Genomic DNA, 13,516 nt, shown 5'->3' on the forward strand with positions numbered 1-13,516 from the left:
TTAATGAGAAGGATGCACACAACTCTGCAATGTTGGAGAATCTCTCCGTCTTAAATCATTTTACACACAGTCTGTGCCTGTATGTAGTTTTCATAATAGTGAGGGTCGAGAATCCAAATAGGTACATGGTTGCAAAGGGCATCAGTGACTTACCAGCAGGATTTGCTAAGGTAAGAAACTCTGAGCGCAGCCCTATCCAGAAATCTGGCACTGGCTTCTGATTAAATTCAATTTTCGCAGAACCACTTGTTGCAATTTCGATGAGGCTCTTGGTCAGATATCGATAAATGGACTGGAAGCAGGGGATAAAAGGTATAACGAATCCAGTTGTTTGTGTCGTCCGTTTCGTAAAAGTACCTGCGTAATTGCACACCCAGCTCACTCAGTTGCTTCGCTATATTACATTTGACATTGTCTGTAAGCTTGAGTTCATTTGCACACAAAAAAAATCTAACAATGATGGAAAGACCTGTGTGTTGTCCCTGTTAATGCAGCCAAAAAAAGAGCTCTTAAAACCTCTTCGATATAGGGGGCGCTCTTTTAATTTTTGGATGAAAAACGTTCCCGTTTTAAACAAGATATTTTGTCACGAAAAGATGCTCGACTATGCATATAATTGACAGCTTTGGAAAGAAAACACTCTGACGTTTCCAAAACTGCAAAGATATTGTCTGTGAGTGCCACAGAACTGATGTTACAGGCAAAACCCAAATAAAAATCCAATCAGGAAGTGCCGCATTTTTTAAAATCGCCTCATGCCAATGACTCCTTATATGGCTGTGAAGGAGCTAGGAGTCAGCTTATGTTTTCCACGTTTTCCCCAAGGTGTCTACAGCATTGTGACGTATTTGTAGGCATATCATTGGAAGATTGACCATAAGAGACTACATCTACCAGGTGGTCGCTTGGTGTCCTCCGTTGCAATTATTGCGTAATCTCCAGCTGCAGTATTTTTCCGTTTGCTTCTGATGAGAAGCCAACTGCCACCACTGATAGATTATCGAATAGACATGTGAAAAACACCGTGAGGATTGATTCTAAACAACGTTTGTCATGTTTCTGTCGATATTATGGAGCTAATTTGGAAAAAAGTTTGGCGTTGTAAGTGACTGCAGTTTTCGGTCTTTTTCTTAGCCAACGTGATGAACAAAACAGAGCTATTTCGTCTACACAAATCATCTTTTTGGAAAAAATGAACATTTGCTATCTAACTAAGAGTCTAGTCATTGAAAACATCCAAAGTTCTTCAAAGGTAAATGATTTTATTTGAATGCTTTTCTTGTTTTTGTGAAAATGTTGCCTGCTGAATGCTAGGCTTAATGCTATGCTAGGCTATCAATACTCTTACACAAATGCTTGTGTAGCTTTGGTTGAAAAGCATATTTTGAAAATCTGAGATGACAGTGTTGTTAACCTTTCTGATCTCCCCATCCCGGATCCGGGATCGTGAATACAGACTCAAGCTCATTACCATAACGCAACGTTAACTATTCATGAAAATCGCAAATGAAATGAAATAAATATGCTAGCTCTCAAGCTAAGCCTTTTGTTAACAACACTGTCATCTCAGATTTTCAAAATATGCTTCTCAACCATTGCAAAACAAGCATTTGTGTAACAGTATTGATGGCTAACGTAGCATTTAGCATTAGCATTCAGCTGGCAACATTTACACAAAAAAACAGAAAAGCATTCAAATAAAATCATTTACCTTTGAAGAACTTCAGATGTTTTCAATGAGGAGACTCAGATAGCAAATGTTCAGTTTTTCCTGAAAGATTATTTGTTTAGGACAAATCGCTCCGTTTTCTGCGTCACGTTTAGCTATGAAAAAACCCATGTATCCAGGATTGTGTAAATCTATCAGCAAGCTCATTAGCATAACACAACGTTAACTATTTATGAAAATCGCAAATGAAATGAAATAAATATGCCATCTCTCAAGCTTAGCCTTTTGTAAACAACACTGTCATCTCAGATTTTCAAAATATGCTTCTCAACCATAGGAAAACAATCATTTGTGTAAAAGTAGCTAGCTAGCGTTAGCATTTCGCGTTAGCATTTAGCGTTAGCATTAGCGTTAGCATCCAGCACGCAACATTAACAAAAACATAAAAGCCTTCAAATAAAATCATTTACCTTTGAAGAACTTCTGATGTTTTCAATGAGGATACTCTCAGTTAGATAGCAGATGCTCAGTTTTTCCAAAAAGATTCCTTGTGTATTAGAAATAGCTCCGTTTTATACATCACATTTGGCTACCAAAAAAAATCCGAAAATTCAGTCCTCAAAACGCGAACTTTTTTCCAAATTAACTCCATAATATCAACTGAAAACATGGCAAACGTTGTTTAGAATCAATCATCAAGGTGTTTTTCACATATCTCTTCATTGATACATCGTTCTTGGACACATGCTTTCTCCCCTGAATCAAATGGTAAAGTAGAAGCAGCTGGCAATTGCGCACCGAATTCGACGCAGGACACCAGGCGGACACTTGGAAAATGTAGTCTCTTATGGTCAATCTTCCAATGATATGCCTACAAATACGTCACAATGCTGCTAAGACCTTGGGCGAACGACAGAAAGTGTAGGCTCATTCGTTGCGCAATCACAGCCATATAAGGAGAGAATGGAAAACAGAGCTTCAGAAATTCTGCTAATTCCTGGGTGATGCATCATCTTGGTTTCGCCTGTAGAATGAGTTCTGGGGCACTTACAGACAAAATCTTTGCAGATTCTGAAACTTCAGAGTGTTTTCTTTCCAAAACTGTCAAGAATATGCATAGTCGAGCATCTTTTCGTGACAAAATATCGCGCTTAAAACGGGAACGTTTTTTATCCAAAAATGAAATAGCGCCCCTAGAGCTCTAACAGGTTAACAAAAGGCTAAGCTTGTGTTTGAATATATTTATTTCATTTCATTTGTGATTTTCATGAATAGGAAACGTTGCGTTATGGTAATGAGCTTGAGGCTATGATTACGCTCCCGGATACGGGATTGCTCGACGCTAGAGGTTAATTATAGACTCAATTTTGTCCCCACATTGAATATAGTTGCAGAGAGTCCCTGTTATCCTAGATTCAGATCATTCAGGCGAGAAAAAACATCACCCAGATAGGCCAGTCGTGTGAGAAACTCGTCAACATGCAAGCGGTCAGACAAGTGAAAATTATGGTCAGTAAAGAAAACTAAGCTTGTTTCTCAATTTAAAAAACGTGTCAATACTTTGCCCCTTGATAACCAGAGCACTTCTGTATGTTGTAAAAGCGTTACATGGTCGCTGCCCACATCATTGCATAATGCAGAAAATACACGAGCGTTCAGGGGCCTTGCCAACTTGTTATGGCTGCAATCCCCCTATCGGGATAAGTGTCATCAACAACCGCTGAATAGCATAGCGCTACATTCAATAAATATTACTACAAATACTTATATTCATTAAATCACAAGTGCAATATAGAAAAACACAGCTTAGCCTTTTCTTAATCCACCTGTCGTGTCAGATTTAGAAAATATTCTTTACAGCGAAAGCTATCCAAGCGTTTGTGTAAGTTCATCGATCGCACGACAAAACATTAAGTACACTTAGCATCAGGAAGCTTGGTCACAAAAATCAGAAAAGCAATCAAATAAATGTTATTTATTATCTTTGATGCTCTTCGGATGTTTTCACTCACGAGACTCCCAGTTACACAACAAATGTTCCTTTTGTTCCATAAAGATTATTTTTATATCCAAAATACCTCCGTTTGTTTGTCACGTTATATTCAGAAATCCACAGGAAATAGCGGTCACGACAACGCAGACGAACATTCCAAATAGTTTTCATAATGTCCACAGGAACATGTCAAATGTTTTTTTTAATAATCAATCCTCAGGTTGTTTTTAGAATATATAATCGATAATATATCAACCGCAAATGTCTTTCACAGTAGGAGAGGGAAAAGCAATACCTATCCAAACTCTGTTGCGCGAGCAAAACTCATGTGACCACTTATCGTTCTGGCTCATTTTTCAAAATAAAACCCTGAAACTATGTCTGAAGACTGTTGACACCTTGAGGAAGCGATAGGAAAAGGAATCTGGTTCATATCCCTTTAAATCCAGCAAGGGAGGCTATGGAACATGGAGTTTTCAAAATAGAAGCCACTTCCTGTTTTGATTTTCCTCAGGGTTTCACCTGCAATATCAGTTCTGTTATACTCACAGACAATATTTTGACAGTTTTGGAAACGTTAGTGTTTTCTATCCAATACTAATAATAATATGCATATATTAGCAACTGAGACTGAGGAGCTGGCTGTTTACAATGGGCACATTTTCATCCAAGCTACTCAATACTGCCCCAGCAGTCATAAAAAGTTAACAAAGTTAACCATTTTCACTGTAGTGTCCAAAACATATTTCAAGCTGTCAGGCTTTTCCTTGGCAGCAAGAGCCTCTCTGTGGATGCTGCAGTGTACCCAAGTAGCGTCATGAGCAACTACTTGCATGCGCGTTACCACTCCACTATGTCTCCCTGTCATGGCGTTTACGCAATCAGTACAGATACCAACACATCTTGACCACCAAATTCCATTTGATGTCACAAAGCTGTCCAGTACTTTAAAAATATCCTCTCCTGTTGTCCTGGTTTCCAGTGGTTTGCAAAAGAGGACATCTTCCTTATTAATAGACCCCCCCCATAAACGTAACAGATATATACCAGGAGTTGTGCCAGGCCTGCCATGTCATCCAGCTGTAACGCATAGAATTCACTGGCTTTTATGCGAAGCAGTAATTGTTTCAAACCATCTCCTGCCATGTCACTGATGCATCATGAAACAGTGTTGTTTGATGAAGGCATTGTCTGGATAGTTTTTTTTTAACGTTTCCCCCATCATTGTCCCAGCCAAATCCGTGGCAGCAGGAAGAATTAAGTCCTCACAATAGTATTGGGCATGCCTGCCGTAGCTACTCGGTAGTTCACCATATAAGACGCTTCTAAATAATGGTATCTGTTGCTTTTATATATGTCTTACTACTCAAAATACGTATTTATTCTTGCTCAAAAAACTCCTGTGGCTTATTTTTCAAATGATCATGTTTTGTTTCTAAATGTCTGTGCAACAGTGAAGGTTTCCCGTCAGAGTAATGGTTAATGTGATTGGATGTTAATTATTTGACTAGGCTACCTGTATTTGACATTGTATTGTTATTTCACTGAACACTAGATGGTTTAATTTTATTTGAAACGAGGCTGCTCAGGCGAGAGAGAAAAACTTGCCCAAATGCATAGCTCCGTTGGAAAATATAAATGTACAGTTTGAAAATGATTGATCCCCACCAAATGATTATGAACCATCAGTTGAAATGGTCATAAAAACCCCTCCAGTTTGGAAATACCTGCAGTAAGCCAACAGACACTAAGGAGGAATGGTTAAAAACTATAATTCCCAGAACAACCCTCTCTCTGTGATGAATGACATCATTCCCTTCCGGCGTATAATAAAATATCCTCCAAACATCCCCTGGAACCTGATCAAATAAGGATTTTTCTAAACTGGGTGGGTCGAGCCCTGAAAGCTGATCGGCTGTCAGCAGTGGTATATCAAATCAAAGTTTATTTGTCACGTGCGCCGAATACAACAGTGAAATGCTTACTTACAGGCTCTAACCAATAGTGCGGAGGAAAAAAAGTGTGTGTGTAGGTAAGTAAACAAATAAAACAACAGTAAAAATACATTTGAAAATAAGAGTAGCAAGGCTATATACAGACACCGGTTAGTCAGGATTATTGAGGTAGAATGTACATGTGGGTATGGTTAATGTGACTGTACATATATGATGAACAGATAGTAGCAGTAGTGTAAAAAGAGGGGTTGCCGGGTGGTGGGACACAATGCAGATAGCCCAGTTAGCCAATGTGCGGGAGCACTGGTTGGTCGGGCCAATTGAGGTAGTATGTACATGAATGTATAGTTAAAGTGACTATGCATATAAGATAAACAGAGAATAGCAGCAGCGTAAAAGAGGGGTTGGGGGGGGCACACAATGCAAATAGTCCGGGTAACCATTTGGTTACCTGTTCAGGAGTCTTGTGGCTTGGGGGTAAAAACTGTTAAGAAGCTTTTTTGTTCTAGACTTGGCACTCCGGTACCGCTTACCATGCGGTAGTAGCTGGTGTAGAGGTCCTGGATGGCAGGCAGCTTTGCCCCAGTGATTTACTGGGCAGTACGCACTACCCTCTGAAGTGCCTTGCGGTCGGAAGCTGCCGTACCAGGCAGTGATGCAACCGGTCAGGATGCTCTCGATGTTGCAGCTGTAGAACCTTTGAGGATCTCAGGACCCATGCCATATCTGTTTAGTTTCCTGAGGGGGAATAGGCTTTGTCGTGCCCTCTTAATGACTGTCTTGGTGTGTTTGGACCATTCTAGTTTGTTGGTAATGTGGACACCAAGGAACTTGAAGCTCTCAACCTGCTCCACTACAGCCCCTCGATGAGAATGGGAACGTGCTTGGTGCTCCTTTTCCTGTAGTCCACAATAATCCCCTTAGTCTTGGTTACGTTGAGGGACAGGTTGTTTTTCTGGCACCATCCGGCCAGGTCTCTGACCTCCTCCCTATAGGCTGTCTCATCGTTGTCTGTGATCAGGCCTACCACTGTTGTGTCGTCAGCAAACTTAATGATGGTGTTGGAGTAGTGCCTGGCCATGCAGTCGTGGGTGAACAGGGAGTACAGGAGGGGACTGAGCACGCACCCCTGGGGAGCTCCAGTGTTGAGGATCAGCATGGCAGATGTGTTGCTACCTACCCTCACCACCTGGGCGCGGTCCGTCAGGAAGTCCAGGATCCATTTGCTCACGTCGGCTACGGAGAGGGTGATCATACAGTTGTCCGGAACAGCTGATGCTCTCATGCATGCCTCAAAGAGAGCATAGAAGTGATTTAGCTCGTCTGGTAGGCTCATGTCACTGGGCAGCTCGAGGCTGTGCTTCCCTTTGTAGTCTGTAATAGTTTGCAAGCCCTGCCACATCCAACGAGCATCGGAGCAAGTGTAGTATGATTCAATCTTAGCCCTGTATTGACGTTTGATGGTTCGTCGCAGGGCATAGCGGGATTTCTTGTAAGCTTCCGGGTTAGTGTCCCGCACCTTGAAAGTGGCAGCTCTACCCTTTAGCTCAGTGCGAATGTTGCCTGTAATCCATGGCTTCTGGTTGGGGTATGTACGTACAGTCACTGTGGGGACGATGTCCTCAATGCACTTATTGATAAAGCCAGTGACTGATGTGGTGTATTCCTCAATGTCATCGGAAGAATCCCGGAACATGTTCCATTCTGTGATAGCAAAGCAGTCCTGTAGTTTAGCATCTGCTACATCTGACAATTTTTTTATAGACCGAGTCACAGGTGCTTCCTGCTTTAATTTTAGCTTGTAAGCAAGAATCAGGAGGATAGAGTTGTGGTTGGATTTACCAAATGGAGGGCGAGGGAGAGCTCTATACGCATCTCTGTGTGTGGAGTACAGGTGATCTAGAGTTTTTTCCCTCTGGTTGCACATTTAACATGTTGATAGAGATTTGGTAGAACTGATTTAAGTTTCCCTGCATTAACGTCTCCGGCTACTAGGAGCGCCGTCTCCGGGTGAGTGGTTTCCTATTTGCTTATTTCCTTATACAGCTGACTGAGTGCGGTCTTAGTGCAGGCATCCGTCTGGTAAATAAACAGCCACGAAAAGTATAGCTGAGAACTCTCTAGGCAAGTAGTGTGGCCTGCAATTTGTCATAATATACTTTTGGTGAGCAAAATCTAGAGACTTCCTTAGATTTCGTGCACCAGCTGTTGTTATCAGACCGTATACCACGGGTATGACAAAACATTTATTTTTACTGCTCTAATTACATTGGTAACCAGTTTATAATAACAATAAGGCACCTCAGGGGTTTGTGGTATATGGACAATATACCATGGCTAAGAGCTGTATCCAGGCACTCCACAATGCGTCATACCTAAGAACAGCCCTTAGCCATGGTATATTGGCCATATACAGTATCCCCTGAAGTAGAAAACAACGGCAGGGAGGGAGAAAAACAAGAAATATCTGGGAATAATACAGTTTCAGCTGGAGAGTTACTGTGACTGTCTGTGGAGGTGTCCCAAACGGCACCCAATTCCCTGTACAGTGCACTACGTTTGACTTTCTTTTTCCCCATAGGGCACAATCAAAAGTAGTGCACTATTTAGGGAATAGGGTGCCAACCAGTGAGTATGTGCTCCAGAGCAGACTGGTTTGTGGAAACATATTAAATACACGGGCGTGTGTCACATCTGGAGCAGAGCAGCTGATAGATAAGCTAATAAAGCTGATTCAGGAGGCAGGCAGGAGGCCCTGCTCATGGCTTAGGCATACTCTTCCTTCTGTCTGACAACCAGCGGGAGTGATCTATGGCCTGCCCGCCTAACACACCTAATGCCCCTCTCCACCACATAATGGCACAGAGAGGTGGCTGTCGCGAATATATGTGTGTGTGTGTGTGTGTGTGAGGGAGATGGACCGTGTGTGTATGTGTGTGTAAGAGGGGAGGCAGGGAGCCTCAACAGGGTTACAGCGATGAATCAACCTAAGCTGTCATGCTCCTGGCTTCACCACTTAGGGAGCGCTCACCTGTCTTTCTTCATGCCGACACACACACACCAAAAAAAGAGCAACTCGCTATTCCTACACTCACTTAAGCCTAAACCCCCGACACTGTTATCCTTATGGACACAAGGCTTTCCCTCCCTAACCCTCAGACAGTCACTGTGTTTACATCGGTCTGTCTGCCACACAGACGGATCATAACCACACTGCCCCAGAGGATGTGCTGCTGATGAATTCATCCTCCCACTCTGCACACACATTCATCCTGGGTACACACACTGTCACCCAGGAAGAGGGGTGGAGGGATAGGGCCAGATACGTGATCACAGTGTACCAATGAGCCCAGATCAGGGTCATTCCCTTTATAGTACACCACTTCTGACCAGGGCCCGTAGGGCTCCGGTCAAAAGTAGTGCACTATAAAGGGAATAGGGTGCCATTTGGGACGCAGCCCAGATCAATACACCTCAAGCTGCTTTGCTTATGCACCAGTTCAGTTCTCCAGCAGCAGGCTGATATTTAATATGTGGCTAGACCAGCTCTACTCTAAGCTGAGCAACTACCCCCTGATTGATTCATTTAAATTAAGCATTTAGCCTGCCAGGCAGGCAGGGCAGCCCTCCCAAGAGTGTGTAGAAAAGTGTGTGTGTGTGACTACGGGCGCTAAGAGAAAGAGGAAATAAACATGTGTGTGTGGATATAGAAAACACTTGCTACTCTCGTACTACTAGGCAGTTTAACATGAGCCCTTTACAGGAAGTCAATGATGATGATGGCGGCTGAGGGAGAGTAAGAAACGGAGCCGTTTGGCTGCTTTATTGAAAACAAAACAATCATTTATCTCAGTCAGAGTCAGCAGGGGAAATGGACACTGAGGAAAGGAAATGGCCAAATGAGATGTGAGGAAGGAGTCAGAAGTAGTCAGTAAGTCAGTCAGTCTCTGAGGCTTGGACAAGTGAAGGCAGCAAGGAAGAAAGAGAGGGATTGTGATGGAAGGCAGTGACAGACTGCAGTTTTGACCTGTGGCCATGTTTAAGATAGGGGTGGGGGGAAACTGAAGCAACTGAGCCAAAATGGGGCGCAAAAGGAGCAAAGGGGGGGAACATGGAATATGCCAAACATGCAGAAGCAAGCAATCAACCAAAATCCCTCTCTCTCTCCACTTGCTGTGCTGCTCTGACCCCAATTACCCATTCAGAGGGGCCGGCAATGCTGCTGCTGGTGGAAATTGTTTTCTGGGCACCGCTTGTCGGGGAATATGGATGAGGACATGGAGATGAGGGAATTAGAGGGGCTGCCCTTTCACATGAGCAGGTTATTCACATTTATCTGCTGCGTGGCAGGGAGGGGCTAGGGAGACTGGAGCTGGGCTTCTACTAGGAGGTCTGCTGCTAGGTAGGTAGCAGGAGGGAGGTAGTGTGTGTGCTTATGTGGTGAAATTAGGATTCCTGCGTGGTGCTGTGTGTCTGGCCCAGATGGAACACACGGCTACAGAGAGAGGATCAATACCACGGGAGCCTCTCTGTGATCAGACCAGTGGATGAAGTGAGTCAAAGCAACAGATTCACCGGCTATCTCACCGCAGGAGGAAAAATGACCACACAAAATGCATCATTTATGACCCAACCGGCCGGGCGCAGGAAGGAAAGAAAACTAATTTGAGAGTAATAGAAACGAGATAGGAAAGGGCTTGGGAGGGTGTGTGTGCTCTGGGGCTGAGAAGAGGGGAGGACGGGATGGTTCTTACTTCTCTATTTCACTGTTTTTACAGGTCCGGGGCGCGTTGGAGGATGAGCAGGCGGCGTTGGGGTCCTGAGGCAGCTGCTGCTTGCTGCTCTCGCCATTGCTGGTGGAGGGCATCTCTGCAGAGAGAGATGTGGAACTATGACCTTGACATTAAATCAATACGGTCAAAAGATTTCAATATGGTAACCATAAAAACAGAAGATGACATCTTGTTCCAAGCCTCAACTTACCATCACTGGCCCATTTGGAGAACTCTGCCGCTATTCTGTTGGACGGCATTCCACCACTGAAAGAGCAAACAAAACCCAAAGCCGTGAGAAGGAGCGCAACGCCACAGAGCACAGTCAGTAGAGTAGACCAGAGTGGACTTGAGTAGAGTGGTAGGAGTGAGAACCTACTTCAACACCGCCCCGCGCAGGGCCTCCCGTTCTTTGGCTTCTCCTTGGTCCTCTCCGGAGCAGGGAATGATGTCTGCCTCTGTGTACTGGGCCTTGCCGTACTCCAGCGTGTCGTCTCCATCCACGTCCAGGTCGGCGTCGCTGTCGTGGCTCTCCTTCGTGCTACACATGGCAAAGCCTGTTCCTGAGGAGCGGGAGGGGGGCAGAGGGAGGGGAGAGCAGAGGGGGGCAAGGTCATTGCCAGACCATGCAACCGTCCTTAATATTGTGGAGGGAAATACAAATGCGTTTAAACACTGTATATACACTTCACAACCTCTGAAGCAGGCAGTTATGTCATGTCAGACAGGATGACAGTGTAAAGCAGGGCTCCAACAGTAGCAAGCCCTTCTTCCAGACCCCGTCTCCCTATCGCTCTCTCTACACACGTAGACCAGCAGGGTAAGAAAGATCTGAGCTAGCTATTAAACCGGCTGCTAAAGCAGACTGATTGAAATAGACATGTTGAGATGCTGCAATCTCCCCCTCCCTCCCTGTAAAGTGTTGTTGGCTGTCAGCGGCAGACAGAGGGAGGAGGTTTACTGGGTTGTGTCAGCTGTCTGTCAGCTGCCAGTGGCTGGTTATCTGGTTATGAGAGCGTGGCAGTCTGGGGGGGGGGGGGGGGGCTGGCTGACTGGCGGTAGATCTGACTGGCACCTCTATAAACCCTGTGATGAGCGGCCCGCCAGACAAACTCCTGCCTGACTGGCGCTTTCAGCTCCACTTAGGACTTGCCTCTCCCCCTGCCTGTGCTGCCACGGAGACGCACACAGCGCTGGGGGCTGATTGAGTGGTCAGGGACCGAGTGTCTCACTCGTCTAGGACTGGACACTGACAGCTGACGTGTCAGGACAGGAGATGGTACATGGCTGTGGTGGGGTACAGACAGACTGGGCTCATGTGGAGACATAGGTAGACCCATGGATAATGTCCTAAAATCAACCCAGCACAGAGACCCAGAAGGCAGGCAGCCTCCTCCCCTCCCTCTGTGAAGGATAGAGGAAGCGGCTGCTGGAGGAGAGGATAAAACTCTGTCCCTGCCCGCCACCAAGGCTAACCCTTTTTACAATGTGCCCATGCTTTTAGTGATCACATAAAAAGGGACCTTTTAAGTTTTATTTGGTCCCTGTGGCTGCGTGGAGCATATGCGAACAATGGCTGTGGTGCATAAATGTCTGTTCAGCTGCTGGTGGCAGAGGCAGTAGTACCAGACAGCTGAGGGGACCAGCGGGCAGCATGGAAGCCTATCCTATCCAGATAGACCACCACCATTCAGGGACTTTGAGATGATTGAAATACTATAGAGCAAGGGATGGGCTAATAATGTGTTTTTCAAGTCCAAGCCTTTGTCTCTCCCACAGCACAGTCAACCACCTGGACCTGGGGGATGCCTCAAAGGCTGCTGGGAAGGAGGAGAGGAAGGGAGGTATGGCGGCCGGGCCAGGCGGTAAGGTCATAAATTAGATAAACTGCAAATGATGCCCTGCATTTAATTTATCTACTGTGAACGAGTGGCGACGCGCAGGAGAGGCTAAAATAAATAAATAGATTGTCCCTCCGTCTCGACCACTAATGGCGGCCGCTGGCCAGGCACATTGGGGAGGAGAAAGTGGCAGAGGGTTGGAAGGAACCTGAAATCACCGTTAATCCAATCAATTGATCAGCGTATGGATCCTGCGGCTAGTTAGCGATGCATGGCTGGGATTGGGGCCAGGAGATGGGAGGGACAGAGGCAGAGCAGCACAGCATTGATTTTTCAAAAGGCTGTGGTGTGGTGGCTCTCTGGCTGAGGAGAGAGAGGCTCTAGATGCTTTCACTGTTCCCGACCCACCCACTGACAAGGCCGGGGCCACTGTTGCCCCTAAGAAGTGGACTTTCCACTGCTAAGTGTTACTAGGTAGGATTAGCCTTAAACCCAGTGGGACATGGAGAAATATTTATCTCAAATATACTTCCCCCAACTGGAACCGACAGGTGTGGGCTGCCTACAACTGCTGCATTCGATCCAATTCAATCTCAATTCACCACAGCGGTAAGTGTGGAAGAAGACTATAAAGACAAGTAGGGAAAACAAGATCCCCATCACACTGATAGTTGACTGATAGAAACTAAAACGAGGGGATGCTGTAAAAGCAAGTGGCATGTAGCCGAACCGTCCGGCTGAAATTGGATTGCCCAAAGTCCGACCCGGTTGATGTCCCATGAGCAGAGGAGAGGAGGACTACAGCAGTCTGACGTAACGGATAGTGTCCCAAATGCCACTCTATTCACCATTAAAGTGCACTACTTCTTACCAGAGCCCTATGGGCCATGGTGAAAAACTAAATAGGGAATAGGGTGCCATTTAGGACATAAAGATGCTGTTGGGCTGCCCAGCCTGGTCATGCTGCTCGGCTCAGTTCAGGCCCCATCTCTCCCTTTAACCAGTCTTGGCAGGCAATCTAATCTCCCCTGAAAAGGTCAGCGCCACTATAACTGCCTTTCAGTCACATTATGCACGCCGTTGCACGCGCTCCATCTCTCTCTCCGACCCCAGGGGATAGGCTACTCCCTTTTTGCCCCTCCTCCTGGCAGATCATCTAGGATCAATACTAGGGTTGCACATTTTGGGGAATATTCAGAGGTGGAAACTTTCCATGGGAATTACTGGGAATATATTGGAATTAACGGGAATACATGGGAGTTAACAGAAATATGTAGATGAATATT

General features: G+C 45.2%; 1 protein-coding gene across 9 annotated transcripts in view; it reads right to left on the bottom strand.

Annotated features, from left to right (window-relative positions):
• The window catches only part of LOC139376082 (E3 ubiquitin-protein ligase RNF220-like), a 186,704-nt gene that overhangs the window by 15,726 nt on the left and 157,462 nt on the right, over nt 1-13,516 (bottom strand). For all 9 annotated transcript variants that reach the window (XM_071118249.1, XM_071118247.1, XM_071118246.1 and 6 more), the window contains 3 exons: nt 10,769-10,952; nt 10,601-10,656; nt 10,372-10,486 (listed from right to left, as the gene is read on the bottom strand). In XM_071118249.1, the coding sequence (XP_070974350.1) occupies nt 10,372-10,486; nt 10,601-10,656; nt 10,769-10,952 (355 nt within the window). The remainder of the gene's footprint in view (nt 1-10,371; nt 10,487-10,600; nt 10,657-10,768; nt 10,953-13,516) is intronic.

The sequence above is a fragment of the Oncorhynchus clarkii genome, chromosome 20 (genome assembly GCF_045791955.1).
Source record: "Oncorhynchus clarkii lewisi isolate Uvic-CL-2024 chromosome 20, UVic_Ocla_1.0, whole genome shotgun sequence".
NCBI lineage: Eukaryota > Metazoa > Chordata > Actinopteri > Salmoniformes > Salmonidae > Oncorhynchus > Oncorhynchus clarkii.